We start from the raw sequence: 26291 nt of genomic DNA, 5'->3' as shown, positions 1-26291 counted from the left end.
GTGAGCAGGATCTATCGAAAAATGCGCAACTATCAGCGCTTTTATGGATTGTAATTCTTCTACCTTCGTGGATTTCCAAAATATGCATTGATGTCGTCGTTTAAAGTCGAGGATTTTTTTCTTGAAAGAAAGGGCAGGTTTAGCTACGAAGTTGTGAAGTAGTTCCCTTGAAGTTTTTCTCAGGGCTGCAAAGCGAATTTCCAGTTTACTATTCAACTACACCAGCCATCATATGGCGAGGCGAGAAGGGGGAGAAGGATCCGTGATTTTAACACGAATTCCATACACGAATTGGAATAATCACTCGAGACTCCACTGGTGTAACTTCATGGCTGTTTTTTGGAGCTTTGTGGCAGTCTTGTCGCTTCTATGTTGTGGATTTTGTGGCGCTGAAACTGAGTTTTCGATCTTGAAGGAGGCACAAGTTTTAGCCGTACAAATGAATAAACTGTCCTCGCAGGAGCTTGGAGTCTTCACCATGCAGGTAACCACAATTTTTTGTTTCGATTTCTATCAACATTCGACATTATTTTTTAAACATACATTCGACAACATTATTTTTTATATTTTTTATGTAGTCCTAATTGCACATTGTATCATGAATTGGTTCAATTACAATCACTAGGGTACAATTGTTAAATTATTTTTACATTATCTTTAGTTGGTACATTGTTGCAGTGCTGCACTATTGTAACTTTGTTGTCAGAAATGTAACTAATGTTCCATCAAACTATATCAATTACAACCACGTTCTTTCTTAGCTTGCGGCATATTTGCCTTTGAATGGCTCAGTAGCAACCATTCTGAAAGGCGCTCTGTTTGAAGGATATTGACAATGTCGCAGTGTAACAGCATCTTGAAATAGTTGGTGTTGGGACACATTATCTGGAACTTTATCGCTTATAGGAAGGATTAATTGAAGGGTTCAGAGGATCAATTATTCTGATAACATTGTTTGCTCGCAGGATTTCAACATTGGTTAGCCGCATTATCTTCTCAGAACCTTTTTATTGGCGTGACAAATGTTTTGACGGCCTATAGCATAAAACAGCCAAATTGGTGTGTGTGTGTGTGTGTGTGCGTGCGTGAGGAAGAAGGTTTCTTTGAACTTCAGACACTGGGTTCACATTTCCCCTGTCACCACTGCTCCTATTCTAATGAATAGTATGGCACTGATACATATTAATGAATTAGAAATGCCGTTAATTTGAAGAAAAAAAACAATCATATTTTTGCTGGAAAACATTTAACAAATTGATCGGCCTATACTTATTTTCCATTTGCCTGATAGTAGGCTATGGTGAGAACACCAGTAATTAGCTTGGTTGTTTATTTGATTGTTGTACAATTTAATTATAGATGGTTTGAAATTAGTAGGCTACCTTAATTTTGCCTCGACATTTTTGTGGACTGTGTAGTTATTTTTTGAATACAAAGTGTATTGTACACAATAGCACACCATTACAGATTGATTCTTAATTTTTTATAAACCTTCCTAAATATCCCAGAAAATAAATCTGTGTTATTTTAAATATAACCCAGGCTACTTCTGTAATGGGAAACACTGTTTTGTGTTGTTAATTTTGAAGGTAGTCTCTCTTGATCAACAAATGGCTAACCAACTATACTACAGTGGTGGCTGTGAGAGGTATGGTGGTGGTGCAGGGGGTTACTTCAGAGGCAGGGCCCATAGTTCTGGTCAGTAGGGGGCCCAGCCCAAATTGTGTTTCATCTCCCCACTACCCATCCTACCACTGAGACCCAGCTTTCAGGCCTGCTCTGATCCCCAGAGCCTCCTTAGTCACGATTTCTCTCTTCTTTCTCTCTCCTTCTCTTGCCCGCTTCACGATTTCTCTCCTCTCTCGTTCTCTGTTTTTATTTTGCTCACTCTGTTTCTCTCTCTTTCTCTAATTGGCCTCGCAATATCATATTATCCATTTTATTTATCCAAATATTCATGCCTTAGCTGTGGTGTACTTTTAATGAGTGCACTGAATGAAAGCTCATATTCTCTGTCTTGTGGTTTGAGGCGGAGGTCTGTTAGTTTCTGATTCATCCCACCCAATCATTTCATGCCAAATGTATTTTCAGCATTTCCCTTTAAAAAAATGCAATATTCTACGTTGACTCATATTATTTTCCAAGCTGTGAAAATCTAACTTGGCATTTAGCTAATTTCACATTTAATTCAGGCGTTGCTTTGCTATAAAGCTGTGTGTTTGGTCAGACCTCTTTGACCACACAGCTAGGTGATGTGAATCCAGTTAAAACAGGAATCTGCCCATGTAAATAAATGCAGAGATGTGGCTATGGGATGGCAGCTCTCTGCCCTGACACCTGTGTGTTTGCTGCTCAGTCAGACATGCTCTGGCCCGGGCCTGTTGCTCCAGGTGTGTAGAGCGGTCTCTAGCAATGCTAGGCTATGGCTAGGCTGGGATTTTCCATATACTGTGGTTAGGATGAGGTGCTCCAGCCAAGGGGAATATGAAAGGAAAAAAAGACACGATGCACAAAATAATCGGATAAACTGTACAAAATTCCTGTGCTCATGGTTTGGTTTCTAACAGTGGTTTAGGCTAGACCATTCTTGCTGCTCTTTAATTAACCAAACCTCACATTGTCCTCTTAACTCCTAATCTGTGGATGTAATGCAACACCAACCAAATCCCCAAACCCTGGTCTTGTTTATAATTTGATGTGTGCCACTGTGCTGTCATGGTCTCTTGAGTCAATGGGTCAAATTGATACAATCTGTCAGTGAGTTATTCAATTATCAAGGGAGCCTGGTTGAACAGACAAACCCTATGTTCTCAATCGTGTTTGTAACTCAATGCGTAGATAATCAAGTGCTTCTGTGGGTAGAAGAGGAGCTTTGGTGATTAGTGAGTAGGCCTACCCCTACAAGCATTTGTAGGGCATTCAATGGTTGAAATTGTTTTAATTTAGAATGAAAAATTATTGATCCAATTTTAGCTGGTTTTGAAGTTTAAAATCTAAAGTTAAACAGATGTTGTGGTTGATATTTTATATACTAGTGCAGTGGTCACCAGCTGGCCGATCGACTGGTCGATCTTCAAGGCATTCCTAGTCAATCACCAAACAGTTCTGTAGAAAAGCCAACGTTAAAGGCTTGTGCTCCCTTTCTTTTTTTGTGTTGTGCTGTTGGTGGTAGGTGCACTTAATTCGGAAACCCTGGGTAGGCAAATTGTTCCCATTTTTAACCATTTAATTTGTCTGAAAGACAAACTTCGCCTACCTGGCGGACTGGGAGAGCTGTGGCTAAATCGGATAGCTCAAATCACTGTGCCTACAGCTTTCCCAACCCCAGCCACAGCTAAGTTTGTTACTAGCCTACTTGACATTTCATAACTTTTAAAATGATGACCGCTGTTTTTATGAGTGAGTTTATGTTAAGTTTTTATTCAGCACTGTCAACACCGTTTTTATTCAACACCTTTACAAAACATAAAACACACTTCTCCCTACTTCAACTCGCGCTGCAAATGGAATTAATGAGTAGCCAAGTGTATCGATATGCCTGCATTTTTATTATTAGCAGCTCATCGTGTCTATTTTAATATCGAAGAGTATTTCACTTTCTCTGGTCAGAGGAACAACATGAATTTGTGCATAAGGCAGATGCGGTCTGAATTGAGTTTCGCCATCAGGTGGAGGACAGTGTCCCCTATGGTCAGTCTCACCAGAGAAAAGTAGTGAGCAGGGACTGTGAGAGGCAGACCCTCTGCTGCTCTCTCCCTCCGCTCAGACTAATGCTGTGTTCAAAACAACTGGGAACTCAGAAATCTCAGACTTCAGTGCGTTCAAGACAACTGGGAACTCTGGCATCTTTCTAGAGCTCCGACCTGAAGATCTCGGACATCATGATTTGACCTCGTTTTTTTTCCAGAGTTCCCAGTTGTCTTGAAAGCACCATGACCATCAGATGCAGGTACCATCAGACCAGTAAAATACCAAAGCAAATTATTTCAATTTATGCTCAGCTGTGCCTCGCAAGTGCTACCTGAACTGATCTATTTTGTTATCAAAGCTCGAGTTTTGAAATATGATATGGTCTGAGAAGAACAATATTGGCGGGCCAAGCATATAGCCAATATGTTGTGATAATGTATTCCTACAGAACAGTTTTTAATAGGTTAATGGAAAAAAAAATTAAAGTCATGTTTTTTAAAAATTCAGAGCGGTAGATCTCTGCTTGCTTTTTGACTGCGAACGTGATCTTGACACAGTAAAGTTTGGTGACCACTGCACTAGTGGATGTATTCTCTCTCAACTGTTGAGACACACCAACCCAGGCCTACAGTATAGCCTTTAGTTACAGCTAGGACTAGCGACCAAAGCAGAGCAGAGGGAATGCATTATAAGCTTGGTTAGACCTCTGTCGACACGTCTATCTCTCCTCACTCTCTTTGTCTCTCCCATTGGTCAAAAGACAAACTAAAATAATAAAATGCACCAAAATAATCAGAATTGCTGATGTTTCTCTGCAGAGCAGTTTCAAAGCTGGCTATGCTGCTCTTGTAATAGCTTAGGTTGCTATCGACCCTGCAGACACAAAACCCAGTGCTAAGCTACATGTGAAGCCCTGGTGTGTTTTGCTAGTTATTAGGAACGCCTCTCTGTGTGTGCATGTTCTGTTGAGGAAAAAACATCTATTGCTTTAAATTATGACACATTCATTTTCTAAATTGCAATGTAGTAGACAATGCAGAAATGTCCCCCCCCAAAACGCCCACGTACACTCAGAAAGATGGCTTCATCTAGACCAGTATTGCCTGATCCTGTGGTGACTATGTTGCCTTGGTTCTGGGCTCCTTAGTCAGTGTCTGGGTGGGACCCATCTCTCACGATGAGGAGCCCCATTGAGAAGGCCTCTACTAACCAGCCACACGGTCCGGACGGTTACCGGCCCTGGCCCTCACATCCATCACACTTAGCCGTGCTGGGGTGGCTGGGTCTCTGTGGTGGGCCTCCGTCTGTTGCCCTCCTCCCGGCCCCCCGGCTACTTTACTCCCTGGCGCATGTTTCTATGACAGGATGAGCTGCTACTCCTTTGTTCCAATGCCTGAACTCCCACTGACCTCCCCTCTTAAAAGCTGTGTTCTGTTTTTTCACAAGTTCTAGAACGTTGTTATGGGGTGATCTTCCTTTTCGGTTTATGGGCTCTCTGTCATTGTACAGAAGTCTCCCTTCATATTCTATTGATTTTACGTTTAAGCAGTTGTTTACAATTCCACATAGCATTTGTTCATAGGCAAGGTTTTGGGACCAGGGACCAGTCTTGTTTACTTATTGGAGCACTTTAAGAAGTGTGTAAAGATGTTTGACGTGTCCAGAAGAACCTAGTGAAATAGCTCAGCTCTGAAGCAGTATGCTTCCTCGCTTCCAATGCTGCAGGAGACTAGCCATGGCAACATTTTCATTACCTGTGGGTTGTTTTGTGTGTTTTAGCCTTGCTCCAGGTGGTGAGGTACTCAAGCCCCCTTGTTTCAGCCCCTTTTAACTCCCCATCTCCCCTCGCCAAGGCCAGGAATGAATGAAATGGTGAACAGCGTTGTTCCAGATGAAGGACTGACGGTCCAGTCTCCAGAATACGGCTGTGTCCCAAATGGCACCCTATATAGGCCCTTTTCGATGTACTATAAAGGGAATAGGGTGCCATTTGGGACACACAGTATATTTTCTCTTCTGGTCTGGACAACAGTAGTGAGTTACAGTATTTCCCTACAGTATGACCACAGAGTTGATCTCCTTTCCTTCCCTCCTGAGTTGACTGGCCTGGGCCAGCTGCTGGGTTTAAATCAGTTGGTACACTACGGCGTGGTAGACTAGATAATTTATCTGCTCGGTTCTAATGGGATTCCCACATACCTTATTTGTAAAAGTATTTTTTTGTATGTTCTCAGACCAAATCGGCTTTCAGTGTTTATAAGTTAGCTAGCTACCTCTCCTTCTGTTTTTGCTCTTATCCTCTTTCTTTTTTTTCGCTCTCCCACCTTCCTGGTCTCTCGTACAAACCTTCCCCTGGGATGCCATGCTGAGAGTTAAAAATCAGGAGGGAATGTTCCTCTGCAACTATCTCACTTAAATAGACCAAAACATTGGGCTACAGTTATGTTTTTCCTTAGTCATAGAACACCACTTTGGCCTCTTCACTTCCCTGAATTTCCCGACTTTTATCAGTTCCATCAAAGCTATGGTCCCTTAGAGCGTCAGGTGGTCAGTTAGTTAGGCCCAGAAACTGAAGTTGTACGGCCAGTAGCAAGAAATGGAACAACCCAGTTAGCCTAACACTCTCCTCTCGCTCGCTCTCTATCTCACTCTCAGAAAATGAGCTTTATGGTAGCCTGTCTTTGTGTGTGTCTCGGGGGATCCCTGTGTGTAAATCCAGCACGCATGACCCAGTATAGCAGGGCAGAGACCTCTCCATACCCACCCCTTCACTCATCACAATGGGGTCGGCTAAAATGAACTGAACTCCCCCAAAAAATAAAGAGGCAAAGAATAAGGAAGGGGGGGAAGAAGAGGCACACTGTTGAGGGAAGTAGGGAGATCAATGGCTACCCTCCCTCCTCCTACAGCCCTGTATGTTTGTTAGCTCTTGAGAATTCCCCCAACCCCCTCTTCTATTCTCTTCTCACTCTTCTGCAGCAGGCTTTGCATTCCCAATGAGGGGAGAGTTGGAGCCCCTACTGTTAACAGGCTGGTTTTCAGTCGCTAGCTTTGGCTCTATTCTCACGAATGAAGGAGAATTTTGAGAGATTCTAGAGGTATCGATTCTCGAAAGACATTACTGTAATGTAAACTTGCGTATTTCTCACGTCTCAAATGCTACCTCCGGAGGTCGCGCACAACACTTGCCCGGCAGTTGCCCCCCTTAAGCAGGGCAGTGTAAACAGAATTGTCTCGTTCAGCTCAACATTCATAAAGCAAAAATACTAATAGAGCAATTTTTTTCAAACAGCTGTAATGTATAGACATTTTCCCTATATTTGAGAGCTGTAATGTATAGACATTTTCACAATATTTGAAACTTGTTTTATTAAGTTTTACCTGAAATTGCTGTGACAGCCTGTTACGTTCTAAAATTGTTGCTGTATCTTAATTGATGTAAAGTCCCTGTTTAGGGGACCTGCGTGGTTCTGGTACCGGTTAAAACAATTTTGTGACGTATGATGTGAAACCACTTGAAGCTGGGATGTCCCTGCTACCATTTTATTCGGTCTTCCGACTGTGCATCAACTCCTGGCTTAACCCTACCCCACAGCCACTGACAAAGCACATGCCTGCAGTCCTTACATCGTAACTCAGCAGGAGAGAGTGGTTTCATCACTGTAACACATCCAGAGATCGATTTTATAGCCATTAATCTAAAGTAGTTCATAGATTTATGTTTGTCATAGATTAACATGAGATCAAAGGCGAGTTTCTAACGAGTTCAGGAAGCCAAGTTAGAGCTCTGTGAGACATTCACAGCGATGAGGGCAGATGTTTTGATCAAGAGAGACCTTTAGAAAATATGCAGATTTTCTCTAAAACTAAACATACATATATGTATTTAACAGTTATAAGGAAGGTGACATCTTATAGTTAGTCATTTTATAATTAGATTATACTATATTCAGAAATCATATCATATATGTAATTTCAAGCAATAATAATAATATGCCATTTAGCAGACGCTTTTATCCAAAGCGACTTACAGTCATGCGTGCATACACTTTTGTTTATGGGTGGTCCTGGGGATCGAACCCACTACCTTGGCGTTACAAGCGCCGTGCTCTACCAGCTGAGCTACAGAGGACCTTATCAAGCCTTATTCATAGTTTTGTTGAATAGGAAATACGTCATATAAAATATTTCATTTTTTATTTTTATCATATTTGTACTGTGTACTTGAGCTTGTGTCCTCAAAAGTGACTACACCTCAGACATTTTAAAAACATTTGACAAGAAAGGTGAGATTTTAACCTTTCTTGGAGTATGCAGCATTACTAGTTATTGTTTATGGCCCTCATGATAAATAATTACTTTTGGGGATTACATATGACATTTTCAATTACATTTAGTTACATTTAACTGGTTTTAAGAAAGGGTGTTTTCCCCCCCTTTGGCTGCTCTGAGCCCCCATCCAGGTAAGAAGCATGCAGCAAGAAGCTGATCAACTCACCTGGGGAATTAGCGACGTTTTCAGTCACAGTGTTGCATTTACCTCCTAAAATGAAGCCTGGATTGTTCTAAGTTAACTTAAATACACTGAAACTGTACTTTCATATTCGAATGAGAGGGGTAAATGTTGATGTTTGATATGGTAACGTTATTAGCTAGCATAGCTAGTTGTGTTGTCTTGCAAGCTACATTTAGCTAGGCTAATGCATTTATGAACGAAAAAATAAACCCTTTAATTGTCTGAACATGCTTGTGAATTGTTGCATTATTCAAGAATGTAATATGGTTTCGTTGCATTATTCAAATGTAGAGAGTGTTGTAGAGGAAACGCTGCTCGCATTGTTGAATAGTTTGCAATCTTACTGGCTAGTCAGTGGCTACTGATATTTATGGTAAATTTGGAGCTGCAGAGCAAGAATGTCACGTTGGCAGGCAGGTAAGGTAAGGATGTTATGTAAATTGAAAAGTTTATGTACATATTATGTAAATGTAAATCTTGTTGCGCTGCCTCTCCTTAAATGTTAATCAATGAGAATAGCCTCTTTCTCTCCATTAATACCCTTCTTTCGTGCTATTGCTCTCTTTTCAAATTCCACATTCAGTCAATAAAGCTAGGCCTACATAAAAAAGGTTGTTCTTGTCTTAGATTTAAATGTTTGTTAAAGGTCAACTGCCCCTTAGGCCATTTTAAAACCTGAGAAGTTGGGTCTATGTGGCATTGATATGAGTCAGAAATGTTAATTCTAGTGTCAAAATGGAACGATGGAGGCGGCTTATGGTAGAGAAATTAACATTAAATTATCTGGCAACAGTTCTGGTGGGTATTCCTGCAGTCAGCGTGCCAATTGCAGGTTCCCTCAAAACTTGACAGTGTGTTGTGTGACAAAACTGCACATTTTAGTAGCCTTTTATTGTCAGGAGGGCAGCTCCCGCTCAGTCGAGTCCAAGCTCTTCTCTGTCCTGGCACCCCAATGTTGGAACCAGCTTCCCCCTAAAGCTAGGACAGCAGAGTCCCTGGCCATCTTCCGAAAACATCTGAAACCCTACCTCTTCAAAGTATCTTAAATAGGAAGTGACCCTGGCTGATGTCTGAACTCTGACCCCTTGTCTCGCTGTAGCACAAGGTTGTTTGGCAGATGAAAGGATAAAAGGAGGGGTGGTCTTTTCTTTTTTAGAAAGGAGAGTGGGGGGAAAAAATAGCTCACTAATTCGGAGTACACAAAGTTTCCAATAAGTTACCACGTCTGCTTCTTTTGAACTGCTTTTTGGTATAAAGGGGTAGGGGCTAAAAGACCTCATGATTCCTGCATTTTCAGAGTCTTTAACCAAAATACAGGAATTGGGTCTGAGTGAATGGTTCTCTGCTTTTAGGCAGTAAATTCATTAACACTTCAATTGTTTAACACCTCCCTAATTTGAAATGCAAACAGTCCAAATGGTTTAACAACACCTCCCACCACTCCCAATTTTCCAGTTTCCCACTGGTATGTGTATATATGGCATATACATACAAGAAAGTGGGAAATAACCGGCTGTTTGAAATGGGGTCATATAAACATTGCCTTCTATTTGGTAATATACCACATCTTCTTTCTGAAATGGGTAAGACCTTTGTGTTGGGTGCTTTGAGTGAGAGGGGAGACCAGGTGTGAGAGAGACACCCACCCACACACACAGCAGCTGTGTTTGGCTATCAGTGTCTCTAAGCTCAGAGCTCTGTCTGCTGAGGACTGGGTCATGTTATCTGGACTGACTCACTGGCTGGTTGGGTAATGCAAAACGGGCATTAGCAGCACCAAACGGGCCCTCTGCTCAACATTACACTGTACATTTCCTCTTGCTGCTATGTCAACATTACATGACATGTCTCTCAGAAGAATACAGCTCCTTTTGGGTTGGACAGTATGGTCTGGCTGCTTTGTGTCCCATTACGATCTGCTGGGTTGAGACTTTTCTCTTTCTGTGACTGTGTGTGTAAGTTTATGACCTGACGAGTGAGAGGTGTGATTTATTTAGATGCTGAAAATATATTTGGCGTAGATATGCCTGTGTGGCTGCTTAGTGAAAGTGTGGTTATACCACCCACCCCTGTGTTTTATTGTCCTACTCCAGTCTCCCTTTCAGCACATTTATCACCTGATTTACTTAACAAAAGGCACATCTCAGTAGGTGGTCCAGGTATCCTCAAGGCACACGTGGGTAGGGAGGCATTTCCTCTTATGGTCCTCAAGCAAGAGGGAGGCAGATGACATCAAGAATTCCCATCAGACAGTCTCCTTGAATGCCCTATTCCTTGAAATGTGCAGTTGTGTAAAAAACAACACTATTTTGCTTTTCCCCTTTTACTGTGTGTACTTTACGGTATTTATACTTGGGATATCGTTTTTAAAACATTAAAATTGATGGATGTCTTTAAGTACCAGGCTGTGGTAAACTGGCAGTATATGGGTATAGCCTGGTACCCAGAACTACCCTCTGTGTCATTTATTTTCAGTATGTGGGTTGAGTAGGCTCTGAGTTGGGTTGAGTACCCAGTCTTTAAGAGGCTGGCAGGGCAGTAGTTAGGTAAAGCAGTGTCTGTGACTAGGCTGGCCAGCTGGCAGTGGTGTGGGCTGGCTGGTCCTGTGCCAGCGTGCCTCTAGCAGAGCCTTGGGGACAGCTTGCCTCAGTTCCTGGTCCCTGGCGACTGCTGAAAGAGGTGGCGTGTAATGGAGGTCTAGAGAAAGAGGGGAATGATACACTGTGGGAATACAGGTGGGCAGTAAAGTGTGTGTGCGTGTGTCTCTGTGTTCCTTAATGAGGCCTCTATCCTGGTGTTTTGGTTCATTGCAGTGTGAGGGACAGCCATATGGAGTATTCATACATGAGAGGCTAGCTGTCATATGTTTCCTGCATGATCAGAATAGAAGCACAGGCTTGCTGTCTCTCCCTCCTCCTCCTCTGTCTCTCCCTCTCTTTCTATTGCTCACAGTGTGAAATCCTTTCATGATTTGCATTCCAGAAATGTGTTGATGTCCTTGGATTCCCTTTTGGTGCATTTACATTGAGAAATGTACTCCAGTGTTTTACCCAAAAGGCTTAGACTTTTCTTTTCCATCTACGCGGGCCGGCAGCCGTGTCTCACTGGGCCATGGGTCCAGCGGACCTGCTCGAACTTGGAGTCAAGGCAAGGTCCTGGGAACTTTTCAGCTGGCATTTACATAATAATTGCTAGCTCTTCAGCTCCACTATATGTGCCGCATCAATGTGACGTTTTACCTGCTACACAGAGTGCGTTGTTTTGAAAGCGGAAGAGCATCTTTATTCTATTTTGCCTACTGTACTGTAGCATATTCAACGATTATACGCAAGTACAATAGCTTTGGTCCAGTTTTTCACAAATACTCATTCAGTTGTTGCTAGTGGTTGTACTAAATTATATTCTAATATCACAAGTTGCTTTTGTTTACATTGTGAACTTAGTCGATATAGCTAGCTAGTAGTAGCTTCTTGACTTCGAAAATCTTAGTAAAATAACCAGTGGTGTATAGTCGAGGCTATATACAACCAAGAGAGAAACGCGCGTGTCATCCATCGAGAATTTAACCTCTGTGCTTCTTGAGCATGGACACTGCCATTGGACGTGACGCAACACGGGCAGTAATGCAGCTTTGATTGATTTTGAAGGGAAGCATTTCCTCAATGGCTGATGGCAATGCCGGACGCCCGATGGCTATAGTGTAGAAGGGCTGTAACTGTGAACTTTAACACCTTACAAAGCAACAGTCTTGAATGATGCAGAGGTTGTTGATTCTGCTCGCCACAAGTCTTTAGTGTCATACTCCTGATGGAAACAATAACACTAGAGCTTACATTAATATAAAACACTGGTGTGGGGGTAAGTCTCAATGGAAAAACACAATTTCTGTCTCAACTCACTCTCTCTCTCTCTCTCTCTCTCACACACAAACCCACACTGACAGTGTACCCACAATAATGATTGTGACTGAATAGCGGAGAAAACACTGCCTATTTTGGGAGATTTCCCTGTATGCTCGCTGTCAGTAGACTGTGTTTGACACATGTAGACACAACAACAGCTCGCTTCGGCTCACATATCTCATGCCACATCTTTGTGTGTGGGTGCGTGTGGTGAAATTATTCATTCATTTATTCCCCCTCGCTTTGCTCCCTAATGTGTTCTAGCTACCTGGAACGTAGTGAAACACTACTTCTCCATTCAGCTGGTAATCCAATGTTGAAGGACCTTAGCCATGGGGTCTGGTGTGGTGCTTTATAGATTGTTAGTCTGTTTTATTTGCCTCTCTTTTCTCTGCATTGGTTATCTCAGCCGGGTCTGGCTCCCGCTGTGTTCAACTGGGTTAAAACCAGGATTTGGCAGGTCTTACCGTCCTTCATCCAGACGCCATTGTTGTTTTGGTTTAGAACAAAGGATTAGGTGTGAGTGAGTTTGTCAGAATGCCGGTGCTTCCAGTGGGCATTTCAACTCACGCCAAAACCAACAGCTGGTCATTTCCATGTAAAAGGACCCATGAGCACCAATGTGAAGTTAATAGGAGAATATCAAATTGGGTGTCAAATGAAGCTAAGAGTCTATATTTTTGAGAAATTAAGGCATAGATACCATTTTTCATCTGAAAAATGTGGCATAAGTAATGGCTTTGATTTCTGGTCAAACAGATGGAAAAGAGGTCTTAGAAAATATCTACCAGAAAATCACAATAATGTTGAAGTAAAGACCACTGCCAACTAATATCCACACTTTTTTTTGAGAAATGCGTTGTGTTCTGTAAGTTAAAGAAACATTGCCTTGTAATGCGTTACCAAAAACCCACATAAATGTGAAAATATCTTAAGGTATCTCTCTCATGAGAAGGGAGGATAATGAAAGTTAACAGAAGTAACAAGTAAAGGTCAACCTACCAATTAGTTAGTGTTTTTACTGATCAAAATTTTCGTTACAAAATCGGTAACAGAATTACTGAAAAATCAGTAACTGAGCACCGGATGTCCATGGACGTTGAAAAGTAGTTATTTGGTCAGTCCGGACCAGCCTTGATTTCAACTTGTACAGGCGTTGATTTTAGGTCCGGACCAGCTATAGATTTGGCCAAAACATAGACGTCATGATTGGTGACTGGAACCAAATCTGAACCAATCATAGACGTCTATGTTTCACAAAGTTTGGATAGCACAGTACAGCAAAGCACAGTAGAGTACAGTAAAGAAACGTACAGTATGGTAGAGTTCAGTACGGTAGAGCACACTAGAGTAAAATATAATGTACTGTATTGAACTGTACTCTGCTGTACTGTGATTTCCAAACTTTTGAAACATAGATGTCTATGATTAGTTCAGATTTGGTTCAGTCCGGACCAAACAAATTAGTTCTTGTTTGGGTGCGGAGCTTGTTAGAATAATAGCCAGTGTGTAGAATAATACCATATACACTACCGGGCAAAGGTTTGGACACACCTACTCATTCAAGGGTTGTTCTTATTTGTACTATTTTCTACATTGTAGAATAATAGTGAAGAAGTCAAAGCTATGAAATAACCCATATGGAATCATGTAATAACCAAAAAAGTGTTAAACAAATCAAAATATATTTTATATTTGAGATTCTTCAAAGTAGCCACCCTTTGCCTTGATGAGAGCTTTGCACACTCTGGGCATTCTCTCAACCAGCTTCACCTGGAATGCTTTTCCAACAGTCTTGAAGGAGTTCCCACATATGCTGAGCACTAGTTGGCTGCTTTTCCTTCACTCTGCGGTCTGACTCATCCCAAAGCATCTCAATTGGGTTGAGGTCGGGGGATTGTGGAGGCCAGGTCATCTGATGCAGCACTCCATCACTCTCCTTCTTGGTAAAATAGCCCTTACACAGTCTGGAGGTGTGTTGGGTCATTGTCCTGTTGAAAAACAAATGATAGTCCCACTAAGCCCAAACCAGATGGGATGGTGTATCGCTGCAGAATGCTGTTGTTGCCATGCTGGTTAAGTGTGCCTTGAATTCTAAATAAATCACAGACCGTGTCACCAGCAAAGCACCCCCACATCATAACACCACCTCCTCCATGCTTTACGGTGAGAAATTCACATGCGGAGATCATCCGTTCACAAACACCACGTCTCTCAAAGACACGGCGGTTGGAACCAAAAATCTTTACATTTGGACTCCAGAACAAAGGACACATTTCCACCAGTTTACTGTCCATTGCTCGTGTTTCTTGGCCCAAGCAGGTCTCTTCTTCTTATTGTTGTCCTTTAGTAGTGGTTTCTTTGCAGCAATTCGACCATGAAGGCCTGATTCACACAGTCTCCTCTGAACAGTTGATGTTGATGTGTCTGTTACCTGAACTCTGTGAAGCATTTATTTGGGCTGCAATTTCTGAGGCTGGTAACTCTAATGAACTTAACCTCTGCAGCAGAGGTAACTCTGGGTCTTCCATTCCTGTGGCGGTCCTCATGAGTCAGTTTCATCATAGCGCTTGATGGTTTTTGCGACTGCACTTGAAGAAACTTCTTGTAATGTTCCGTACTGACTGACCTTCATGTCTTAAAGTAATGATGGACTGTCGTTTCTCTTTGCTTATTTGAGCTGTTCTTGCCATAATATGGACTTGGTCTTTTACCAAATAGGGCTATCTTCTGTATGAAGAATCTCAAATATATTTTAATTTAACACTTTTTTTTGGTTACTACATGATTCCATAAGTGTTATTTCATAGTTTTTGATGTTTTCACTATTATTCTACAATGTAGAAAATAGGAAAAATAAAGGGAAACCCTTGAATGAGTAGGTGTTCTAAAACGTTTGACCGGTAGTGTATGCAAAGGATGATATTGTATGTTTCTATATTATCCTGTTCAAGATGCATCACTTTGAAGAGATTTACGTTCATATCCATAATTATGCATTTCTGTATAGTGCAGATCAGGGAGCATTATGCAATTCCATTACTGTAATTCTGTTACTGGGTGTAAATCACTTCACTTACTGTTACACTTGTGTATGATGTAATATTAGGGGAATCGTTTCCATAGCTGGAATTGTTTAGAGCAGAATCAACAACCTCTGCATAATCAAAACAGTTGCTTTTTGAGAAGGTGTTAACCATCGAATGTGTAAACTCTTGTTCACAGTTAGTCATTGTTATGTAAATGCAGCCTGAAAAGCCCCAGAGGCCTTGACTTTGCCTCAAGTCAGAGCAGGTCCACTGAGGCCATGGCCCAGTGAGTCCCAGGAGCCGGGCTGTGGAAGTGGAAACACGAAAGTCTGACACCCCGTTCTTTCTGCAGACATCTTTTGAATCTTAATTCGGACCAGATATTTAAAGGGATACTTTGGGATTTTATCTACTACCCCTCAGTCAGATGAACTTGTGTGTACCATTTCTATGTCTCTGTGTGCAGTATGAAGGAAGTTATAGGTAGTTTGGCGAGCCAATGCTAACTAGCGTTAGCACAATGACTGGAAGTCCATGCTAGCAGATACCCATAGACTTCTAGTCACTGCGCGAACGCTAGTTAGCAATTGCGCTAGTTAGCAACTTCCTTCAAACCGCACGCAGAGACATAAAAATGGCATTCCCTGGGGAATTGGATAAAGGGCCTCATTGGCAAAATCCCAAAGTATCCCTTTAACAGAGTTTTTGGGAAACTTGGTCGCATAAAAAACTGAGGGAGATTTTGACTTTGCATCTGGACAGTTCTGTGTAAGTTGTTTAAAGTAGTCGTTGTGCATAGTTGTATGGTTTGTTAAACTTTAAAATTACTGGTTTTTGTTTGGAATACATTTTAAAGTGCACATTTACATTTTAGTAATTTAGCCGATGTTCTTATCCAGAGCAACTTACAGTAGTGAGTGGATACATTTTCGTACTTTTGTGTAATTCCGTTACCATGGAATTTCCCAGCTGCAACACCTCTCTAGGCTCCCAGCTCTCCCGCGTTCTCTCTCTGAAGGGAGAAAAGCAAACATGAGTTTATTTTGATTGAGAAGCCTGGTAAAAATGTTGGGAAATGTTGTTTCAATACTAAATGTCTCACAGCCGTGCAATATGGAGCTGTGTGGTTTGGTTGTTATTGCTGCTGTACTAGTTCTGAAGCACAGGCCCCTTCTCTGCCTCCAGCTCTTCCCCTGCCTTTCTCTGTCCTTCCTTCCTCTATCTCCCTTTGTTGTAGCATTTAGGTTGGTCGAGATGAAGCTCATTGTCCCATAGGAAACAGTACGGGTGATGATAGTTTTATCTTTGTACGACCATCCCCTCAACATCTGTCAATGTTCCTGCTGTCTGGCGGGTGACTGTGAAGTAGACAGGTGTCTTTCCATGCAGTTGCTTGGTTGATGAAGTGCTTCTCTCTGCTCAACCATGGCCGGGTGGATGGAGATTCTGTGTGTATGCGCATTCATTGAGTGTTTTATGTGTGTTCATTGGCATTGTGGTTTCCTGCCGCATACGGAGCTCGCCGCTCATAAACCTTCTCTGAAGCTCTAATTCATTTATCTGTGTGTGTAGATGTGTGTGTGTGTAGATGTGCCGCCAACAGCAGTCACAGTCTAGTGGCTGCATGAACAGGTCAGAGTTGGAATGACCAGCAAACGTCTTCTAGTGATGTCTAAGGTCTTCAAGTGATGTGTGTGTGTGTGTGTGTGTGTGTGTGAGCGGTGCGTGCGTTTCCTTTATTTGCCTAGACTGGGCTGATGTTTTCCTTCCTCGCTCACCACAGTCCCTTTCCTTTCCCCCTCCGCACCCTCGCTAGCCAACACAAATCTTATGGGGAGTTAATCATGTCTTGTACAGTGCTAGGCTAATGTCAAACTAGGGCATGCAGCAAGGCAAGGCCAGGCCAGGAAATGCTATGCTAGGCTATCGAAGGCCAGGAAATGCTACAGTAAGCAAGCTTTTGCTATCAAGGCCAGGGAAGGTTGTCTATGTTTTGGGAATTTCTTGCAGGCTAAGTCACAGTAGGTTTAGTGTTGGCAATGCCAGACTAAGTATGACGAAGCAGTCAAAGCTCCTCTGTAGGGTGGATCAACTCTTCTCGTGATCATCAGCGTCCAGAACTTCATTACTGGCCTCACAGTGCGTGAGTGAATCCTAAAGAACAAAGACCCTGAAACTACAGCCAGACAAGATCTCAAACCACACACTGTAAGTTGAAGACGAGGACCACCCCAGCACTACTGCTCATCCCTTTCTTCTCTCCCTCCCTCTGTTGCTCTTTCTCCTTCTCACATGTTCTGATGATCTCTGTTGGGCTTCAGAGAGAGGGAGAGAGAGAGAACTTTAGGCCAGTACTGTGATAGAAAGATCTGCCTTTCTACTTCAGAAGAAGCTAAGTGTTGATATGGTAGGAGAGCTGTTAGTTTTGGCCTCTGAGGTGGTTTGAGCCGGGGCCATTAACAAGCCTTCAGACACTGATTGCCTTGTTAGACTGGTTTTAAACACATTATCTGGGACATTTGATCAGAATTACTCTTTATCTGTAAAAATGCTTACTTCCTCAAAGTATGGTGAAAAGTTACATTTCCCACGTAGGCCGTATAGCATGATGGATAAATGCCATTTCTGTTCTCTTTCAACCTCTCATTCCTCCTCTTTCCCTCCATCCATCTTTACTCACCTTTCATTCACCTCTATCTCTCTCACACACATACATTATCTCACACACTTTCTCTCTCCTTTCACATGTACTCCCTCTCTTCACAGTGAAAGTCTTCAGTATAAGGCCTCTATGGGGTGTGTCACCAGGGTGTGACTGTCTGGCACTGCCAGGGCTGCTGGCTGGCTGGCTGGCACGGGGTCTAGCTAGCGGCTGGACGAGGTCTCATCTCCAGGAGGTGTGGGTGAAACACTGAGCACAGGGTACCCTGACCTGGCGGGCCCTGGGCATAGTTTAGTCAGAGCCAGGAGGTGCTGGGGTCAGGGCAGGGATCAAGAGAGAGTGACCCATAATGTCAAACACATGCGCTTGGTCAGGCATAGTAAGTGTGCACATGCTGAACACATGCGTCTTATCAATCACAAAAACGGATATATACACTTAAAAGCTGCTCTGCAATATAGTATCATGTGAAATACACACCCTAGCATATGGCGTGCAACGTCTTTTAGCCCTGCTGTGCTAACAGCAGACACACCTTTTTTTTTTTTTTTTTTACAATTCTTGGCATTCCAATATCCAGGACAATATTATACACGGCTCCTTGTAAAAAGTGCCAAGTAGTCTCATTATCTTTGCATTCCTAGATTGTTGCCAAACTCCATGCAGTGGGAGGTTGTTTTGGCCTCTCAACGATTTTATCAGCTTAATGGAAGGGCTTAGGTATTTGGTTTTGATCTTGTATTGGAACAGTTTCAACTCTGTTACACTTTAATGACACGCTGTTATTCCCATCCAGACTTGATCAGTGTGTGATAAAGTCTGAGAAGTTGGACGGAGTTCAGTTGTTGTTAGACTTTGAGAGCCGTAGTGGAAAAGTGCAACGTTATCAATAATAAGTTAGGGTGTGGAGTAGGGGTCTATATTAGGTCCCCATCTGTTAGGTCCCTTACCCTGACATGAAAGGGATATCTCTGTAAGGAGCATGGTAACCCTAACGGCCTGTAGGCTGTCTCTAGTAAAAGAGCACTTTAGCAGAGGACGACCCCAGACATTACAGAAGCCTCAGAATTCTAACCTCACCAGCTGTGTCATGTGTCCTCCTTGAGAGCACTCCCTCTTATTCCAGAACACTGTATTATTTTATATATATATATATATTATTATTTTTTAACTCTAGGCTTAATGGATTGTTATGTAGCCTATTTATGAGAATAGTCTCTTCTTCCAAACCACTAGGGTTTATGTTACGATGGTACAGATTAGCCTGACTCCCTCTGACTTCTCTGCCTGATTGCAGACACACTCTTTAGATTACATCCCTACTCTGAGAGATAATATGGCTGCCTTGATCACTCCTCTATCTCTCAGACATCTTCTAGACCACTGCACTGTTTTCTCTTAACTCTGTCACTCACTTATTTAAGTTTATCATTCAGATCATTGGATTGGTTGATGTATCTTTTAAAAAAAGTCCTTGGTTACAGATTGAGGGCTAGGTCTGCCCTTCTCCCCTCTCAAATGGCAAGCCCAGGGGGAAGGGTGGAAAATTCCCAGGATGAGGTAGAATCCCTCCACTTTCCACCCCTCTGCTCCAGTTTTACAACCCCTCATCTATCTACACCTCTCCTCCCCTGGCCTACACCCACTACAACCAGCCTGGTCCTCCCTGTTGGCCCCCTTCTACAGCACTGCTGCTATCTGGGTTTGATAGGATCCCCATCCACCCAAAGCTCCTGACTGCATGGTAACAGACAGTAGTTGGATGGACACTACGGTAGGGGGGTAGTCCTGGCCCAAGCCCAGCCCGGAGCTCTGTCTGTGGGGCAGGATGCAAGGGAGGGGGGGCTTTGTGATCCATCCGGAGAGATTGATGAGCACGGGGAATGTCAGACGGAGATGTGAGCTCTCTTCGTTCTCTCTCATTTTCCATTCTCTCCACTTGTCGCCCTATTGCGAGCAGTGCATTTCTCTTTGAAGCTCAGAATTCGGCACTGGCGCAGAAGCAATGTTCACCTTGCAATTTCTAACACCTTCAGAAGGAAGAGATCAGACGCAGGCGCCGCTGCTTTCACTCTCCCATCAGCCACTGCAGCAAAGCAGCCTTACGACTCACAAATTCACAATGTGCTATTTTTGGACGGGAGCAGAGAACTATTAATCTCATTTGTGTTTGTGTGTCTGTGTACACATAAGACAGCCTTATAGGGTGTCCAGTAAGACTTTTAAAAAGTGAATTTGAGCTCCAGAGAGATGGAACACTGAGCTGTTAATTTGGGACTGCAGTTGGCATTTCTCTTCCATGTTTACTGATCATTCTCGCTCTCCCTTCTTTCCCTTCTCTCTCCTTTCTCTCCTCATCTCTGTCTGTCGGTCTGTGTCTGATCTTGAAAGAATGTGTGGATCTTGTTAGGGTCAACATTCACATCACCCCATTTTTCTGTTCATATTCAGTTGCCACCAAATAAAAGATGACAAAACATTTTTATTACCACTACAGTTTCCCTTGAGGACAAATTTTTTTGCTTGTAGATTGAGTCTTTTGTTTCTTTGTTTCTGAAATGTCCCTGTACACATCCTTTCTCAGTTGGACACAGTTTTTCCACTTTACAATAAGCATGTGTAGCTGCAGAGAGATGTGAATCGGGAGAGATGTGGATAGAGAAAGATTGTAATAAAACACCAGCCTCCACTGTTGTCGTTGTTCTCCCCCCTCCTTTCCCTCTCTCCATCCATCCTTCCCCCGCTCTCCCTCACATGTGGAAAGCATTATATTCTTTCTACTGGAGCAGAGCAGTGAGTAGAGCAGCAAACAGTGTCTGTGCTGTGGGCCTGGGAGGCTGGGACATGTCTGGGATCAGTGTAGGGGATCTGCTCTGTGCTGGGTGTCCTGGCCTCTCTAGGGCCCCGCTGTTTGCACAAAAGGGGGTTTGTTATTTCAAAACCGCACACTCTGACAGGCCTCTCTCTCTTGACTGGGGGAGGAGAGGCAGGGGGAAGGGAGGCCCCTCCAGAGTTCACCAAAGTAGAGAGCAGGCCTACAGGGCAGGCTAGTCTAGGCTGCTACATGGGTGTGATCATGATATAGCTTGATTTCTGCTGTGGTTATATTTTTAGGAGCCATTTAGTTTTTTCAGGGAGCCTGTATTGCTATATACTGCATGCTCTATTCTATAACCGAGGCTCTTAACATGGTGGTTTATGAGGGTATCCCCATGCTGAGATGCCATCATATGTGGCTACTCGGAGCGAAGTGGTTCTTTGGGTCCGAGGCCTTGGAATGGCATGGTGTAATTTATGGGCTTTCAATGTTTAGGCCATGCCACAATAGGTTGGCGTAGCAACGAACTGGAATCATTATTCTACCAGACGTACTCAGTATTTCTGTACTTAACCATGTTTTTCAACCTAAATTGAGTTTTAGATTTTTTTTCTCTCCAATAAACAGCCACTTGACCTGTCATCTATTATGGTTCAGTCAGAGTACCATGACAACTGAGCCATATTTTCAACAATACAGAAGCAAATGTGGAACTAATTGCATGTGAAACTAATTTTGCTGTGTTTTCTTGCCCTCTCTGCATAGCTACACACACACAGTACTCCGTACTCCGACATTGTCCTAACATTTCTATATTTCTTGATTCTATTGTTTTACTTTTAGATTTGTGTATATTGTTAGATATTACTGTAGTGTTGGAGCTAGGAACACAAGAATGTCGCTACACCCGCAATAACTTCTGCTAAATATGTGTATGCGACCAATACAATTTGATTTGACACACACCCCACACACACACACACCGTTCCCAAAAGCCTCCTTCTTCAGTGCAGAGACAAAAGGGGGTGTGGATTTAGAGAAGTGGTCAGAGGGTTCGTTAGTAAAAGCTCAGACACATCGGTAGGATTGTTAGTAATACCTGCCGACATTACTTAGCACCTCTGAACAGTGTCGGCAGTCAATCTCTTTTGTGTTCACACAGCAAAGACCTTGGAAGTCGTCAGCCACTCAGCCTTGCTAAAATACTCCAAACCAGAACGTGGCAATTGCGTTGTTTGGCAATGCATATCCGTGCGTATTGCTTATGGTTTAGATTCCAAGCTATCTGCCCTAACACCCTTGTTGATACCTAGCAAGATGTCGAAGAAACAATTGAATTCATTCTCCATACTGCCATTTCCAGCCCATAGCAAAATGTTTAGCTAGCTAGCTAACATTAGCATATTCACTAGCTAGCACAACATAGCTAGCTAGCTAAGTACACTGCACTAACTTGGCAGCTATGGAACGCCGTTTGGGTGTTTGCGTGTCAAAAAAGATACACCTCAAATAACACTATTTGACGCGTCAAATAATCTTGTTGACCAATTAGGACCTGAATATGACTGTACGTCACATAATAATTTAACACGTTCATAAATTTTTTCCCGTAGTTATTACACATTGATTACACTATCACTCGTATTTCATATGTCACAACAATTCACTGATACGCATGCTATGATGCTGGTAAAGTTTTGTCTCGCGCACCTGCCGCACGAGCGCAGACACACTTCCCCAAGCTCTGGACAGTGCTGGTCATAAAAAAGCTAGGTAGCTGATGGATGCAAACAATGTTCTTCCCCCAAAACTTAGCAAAACGACAAGGTTGGAAGGTTCTTTATATAAATTCAACTATTGTGGCTAAAGTTATTAGACTTTAGAATTGCATTGGGGGCAAACTTATTTCACTGTACAGCCTTACCTATGGATTGTGGATCAATGACATGGGGTATCAGTCTACTCAATGACACCCAGAGAACATTAGCGTCGTAGCTCTTATTGCGGGACTCTGAAACCACTGTGAATTGAGCCGCATTTATTGTACCAGTCAACCTACTATGTGTATTGAACACTATTCCAGAGGAAAAACGGTACAACATGGATGTTTTGGAGTCTGATAACTCTGAGGAGGACTTTGAGGAAAAAAGCACTTTAGTACTGAGTAGACTGATACCCCATGTTATTGATCCCCAATCCTTAGGTAAGGCTGTACAGTGCAATATGAATGTCAATACAAACAATAGGCTGACTGAGGAGGTGATTTCCCACAAAGTTCCGCAATAAGAGCTATGACGCTAATATTTGCGTAAACTCTTCAGTTGTGTTCTGTGGCTGTCACCGAGTAGACTAATACCCCATTTTCATTGCTCCACATTCCAACACTCCAACCTTGTTTAACATAATCTAGTCTAAATATGGCATGATTCCACCAATTGTAACCTTCGGCGTCACTTTCAAAGAGGGACTTTTATTTTGAAGGTGAAACGCAAATTCCACTATTGTGGCTAATCCTTATTGTGGCTAGCTTCACAACACTTAACCTGGTCCGTTCAAGCCAAACTAGCCAGATGATGCTAGGTGGCTGCTTATAATGTTAGTTTTGGGCAACAGTGTTAAGTAGTTGGATAGCTAGTTATTTCAATAGGAGAACAACAAGTGCTAATATTACTCACATGGATTTCTAAATCATTTCTAAGAATATTGAAAATGACTGCAGTTTCTACTGGTCATTGTTTTCAGGCTGGTTGCATTGGTGCTAGCTAGGTACCAAGCTAAAGCTAGCCAGATACCCCAGAAGTTGCACATGCAAATTCAGCACACACAACATTCTATAATAGAATCGTGTTATTTGTCAAATTAAAAGCTAGTGTTTGACGTGTATCTTTTTTGACACGCAAAGACCCAAACGGCGTTCTATAGGCATCTAACATAGGCAGCTGTTTCATGGAAACTAGCTAATCCATTGATTTAATTATGTCAATACTAGTTACAGTTGTTAGCTATCTTGGAGGAAGTATTTAGTATTGTGCGCATTGCATCTGTGCACTTAGCTAGCTACCATCCCATAGCCTACATTGCATATGAATTGTGACTGGCTCATCCGTGGATGTATGGAGAAAATGCCCTCTTTTTGCTTTTTGTTGTTTACTCCCCCACGTGGGGGTACCGCTTTTGATTTAGTAAGAGAAGGAACGCCCTCCGACTGTGAAAAGTCCCTATCGGCAGTGAGATTCTCGGTGCGTTTCATACTTAAGATTGACCAAATTAAATTGATTGCAGCCTTAATACATCTGGCATTTTGCTGACAGGCAGGGACACCCAGTCATTTAATTAGAAAACCTGCTCTGTATCTGTGGTGCTGACTTGAAATGCAGACAAATTAATAAGCTAGAATATGTTTTGATGAGGTTTTTAAATGTCGCATTTTGGACTTTATGGACACGTTCTCCTATAGTGAACCCTTTGGTTTCTCCAATACTCCCAAGATATCGGCATGTAGAGATAGAATGCTCCAAGTAACAACTTCACTGCAATATGGAAATTAACCCTACAATCAAAATGGTGGATAGCAGTGAATCTAAGTTATAAACTCAGCAAAAAAAGAAACGTCCCTTTTTCAGGACCCTGTCTTTCAAAGATAATTCGTAAAAATCCAAATAACTTCACAGATCTTCATTGTAAAGGATTTAAACACTGTTTCCCATGCTTGTTCAATGAACCATAACAAATTAATGAACATGCACCTGTGGAACGGTCGTTAAGACACTAACAGCTTACAGACGGTAGGCAATTAAAGTCACAGTTATGAGAACTTAGGACACAAAAGAGGCCTTTCTACTGACTCTGAAAGATGCCTAGGGTCCCTGCTCATCTGCGTGAATGTGCCTTAGGCATGCTGCAAGGAGGCATGAGGACTGCAGATGTGGCCAGGGCAATAAATTGCAATGTCCGTACTGTGAGACGCCTAAGACGGCGCTACAGGGAGACAGGACGGACAGCTGATTGTCCTCGCAGTGGCAGACCACGTGTAACAACACCTGCACAGGATCGGTACATCCGAAAATCATACCTGCGGGACAGGTACAGGATGGCAACAACAACTGCCTAAGTTACACCAGGAACGCACAATCCCTCCATCAATGCTCAGTCCGCAATAGGCTGAGAAAGGCTGGACTGAGGGCTTGTAGGCCTGTTGTAAGGCAGGTCCTCACCAGACATCACCGGCAACAATGTCGCCAATGGGCACAAACCCACCGTCGCTGGACCGGACTGGCAAAAAGTGCTCTTCACTGACGAGTCGTGGTTTTGTCTCACCAGGGGTGATGGTCGGATTCGCATTTATCGTTGAAGGAATGAGCTTTACGCCGACGCCTGTACTCTGGAGCGGGATCGATTTGGAGGTGGAGGTTCCGTCATGGTCTTTGGCGGTGTGTCACAGCATCATCGGACTGAGCTTGTTGCCATTGCAGGCAATCTCAACGCTATGCGTTACAGGGAAGACATCCTCCTCCCTCATGTGGTACCCTTCCTGCAGGCTCATCATAACATGACCCTCCAGCATGACAATGCCACCAGCAATACTGCTCGTTCTGTGCCTGATTTCCTGCAAGAAAGGAATGTCAGTGTTCTGCCATGGCCAGCGAAGAGCCCAGATCTCAATCGCATTGAGCACGTCTGGGACCTGTTGGATCGGAGAGTGAGGGCTAGGGCCATTCCCCCCAGAAATGTCTAGGAACTTGCAGGTGCCTTGGTGGACTAGTGGGGTAACATCTCACAGCAAGAATAGGCAAATCTGGTGCTGTCCATGAGGAGGAGATGCACTGCAGTACTTAATGCAGCTGGTGGCCACACCAGATACTGACTGTTACTTTTGATTTTGACCCCCCCTTTGTTCAGGGACAAATTATTCAGTTTCTGTTAGTCACATGTCTGTGGAACTTGTTCAGTTTATGTCTGTTGTTGAATCTTGTTATGTTCAAACAAATATTTACACACATGTTAAGTTTTCTGAAAATAAATGCAGTTGACAATGAGAGGACGTTTCTTTTTTTGCTGAGTTTAGTATGTGTAGAGAGCCTGAAAAAAAAAGTTCACATCAGATGCAGAACTAGGGTGCCTCACTCCCAGCTCTAGCCCTTTCTAGTGCAATGAGCGAAGCGTTTCTAAGAGTGGTGATGGAGAGGAGAGAACCAGCGTACCAGCAGCAGGATGCAGCAGCTACCTCAATTTATCTCAGCCTCCTAAAGGCTGTCTTTTCATCTGTTGATGTTTGTACCATGCTTCGCCCGTCTGTCCTTCCTGCCGCCCCCTGGGCTCCCACATGCTCCCACCCCTGCCTCACTCTGCAAAGCATGTGGAAAATACACTCCCATACACTCACATGCACACATACATACAGGCACATACAGGCATGTACATACAGGCACATACAGGGGGAACTTGGTGCACCACACCGAAGCAATGCGTTCACCCCTTCAGGGTGTCAGACAGACCGATAGACGGACAGACCGACATGGCCAACCAAACCCTGGTCCACTGATCAGTCAGCCCTAAAGAGAGGATTAAATCCTGTAGTTGTCTGTGACTGCAAACCCCCCCAACAACCCACTCGCCCCCTCACCCGTCCAATCTGAAATGACTGTGGCTCAAGGCTCCGGACTGGCCTTTGAAG

At 43.0% G+C, this 26291-nt stretch overlaps 1 protein-coding gene across 1 annotated transcript in view; it reads left to right on the top strand.

Annotated features, from left to right (window-relative positions):
* Positions 1-232: 232 nt before the first annotated feature.
* The window catches only part of LOC311148544 (VWFA and cache domain-containing protein 1), a gene marked incomplete at its 5' end in the record, with an annotated part of 101945 nt that continues 75886 nt past the window's right edge, over positions 233-26291 (top strand). Inside the window, one exon of the mRNA XM_084185527.1 lies at positions 233-484. Within this exon, the coding sequence (XP_084041653.1) occupies positions 233-484 (252 nt within the window). The remainder of the gene's footprint in view (positions 485-26291) is intronic.

Source organism: Coregonus lavaretus, assembly GCF_964263955.1.
Source record: "Coregonus lavaretus genome assembly, chromosome: 21".
Classification (NCBI taxonomy): Eukaryota; Metazoa; Chordata; class Actinopteri; order Salmoniformes; family Salmonidae; genus Coregonus; species Coregonus lavaretus.
This window is presented reverse-complemented; position numbering and strand designations above follow the sequence as displayed.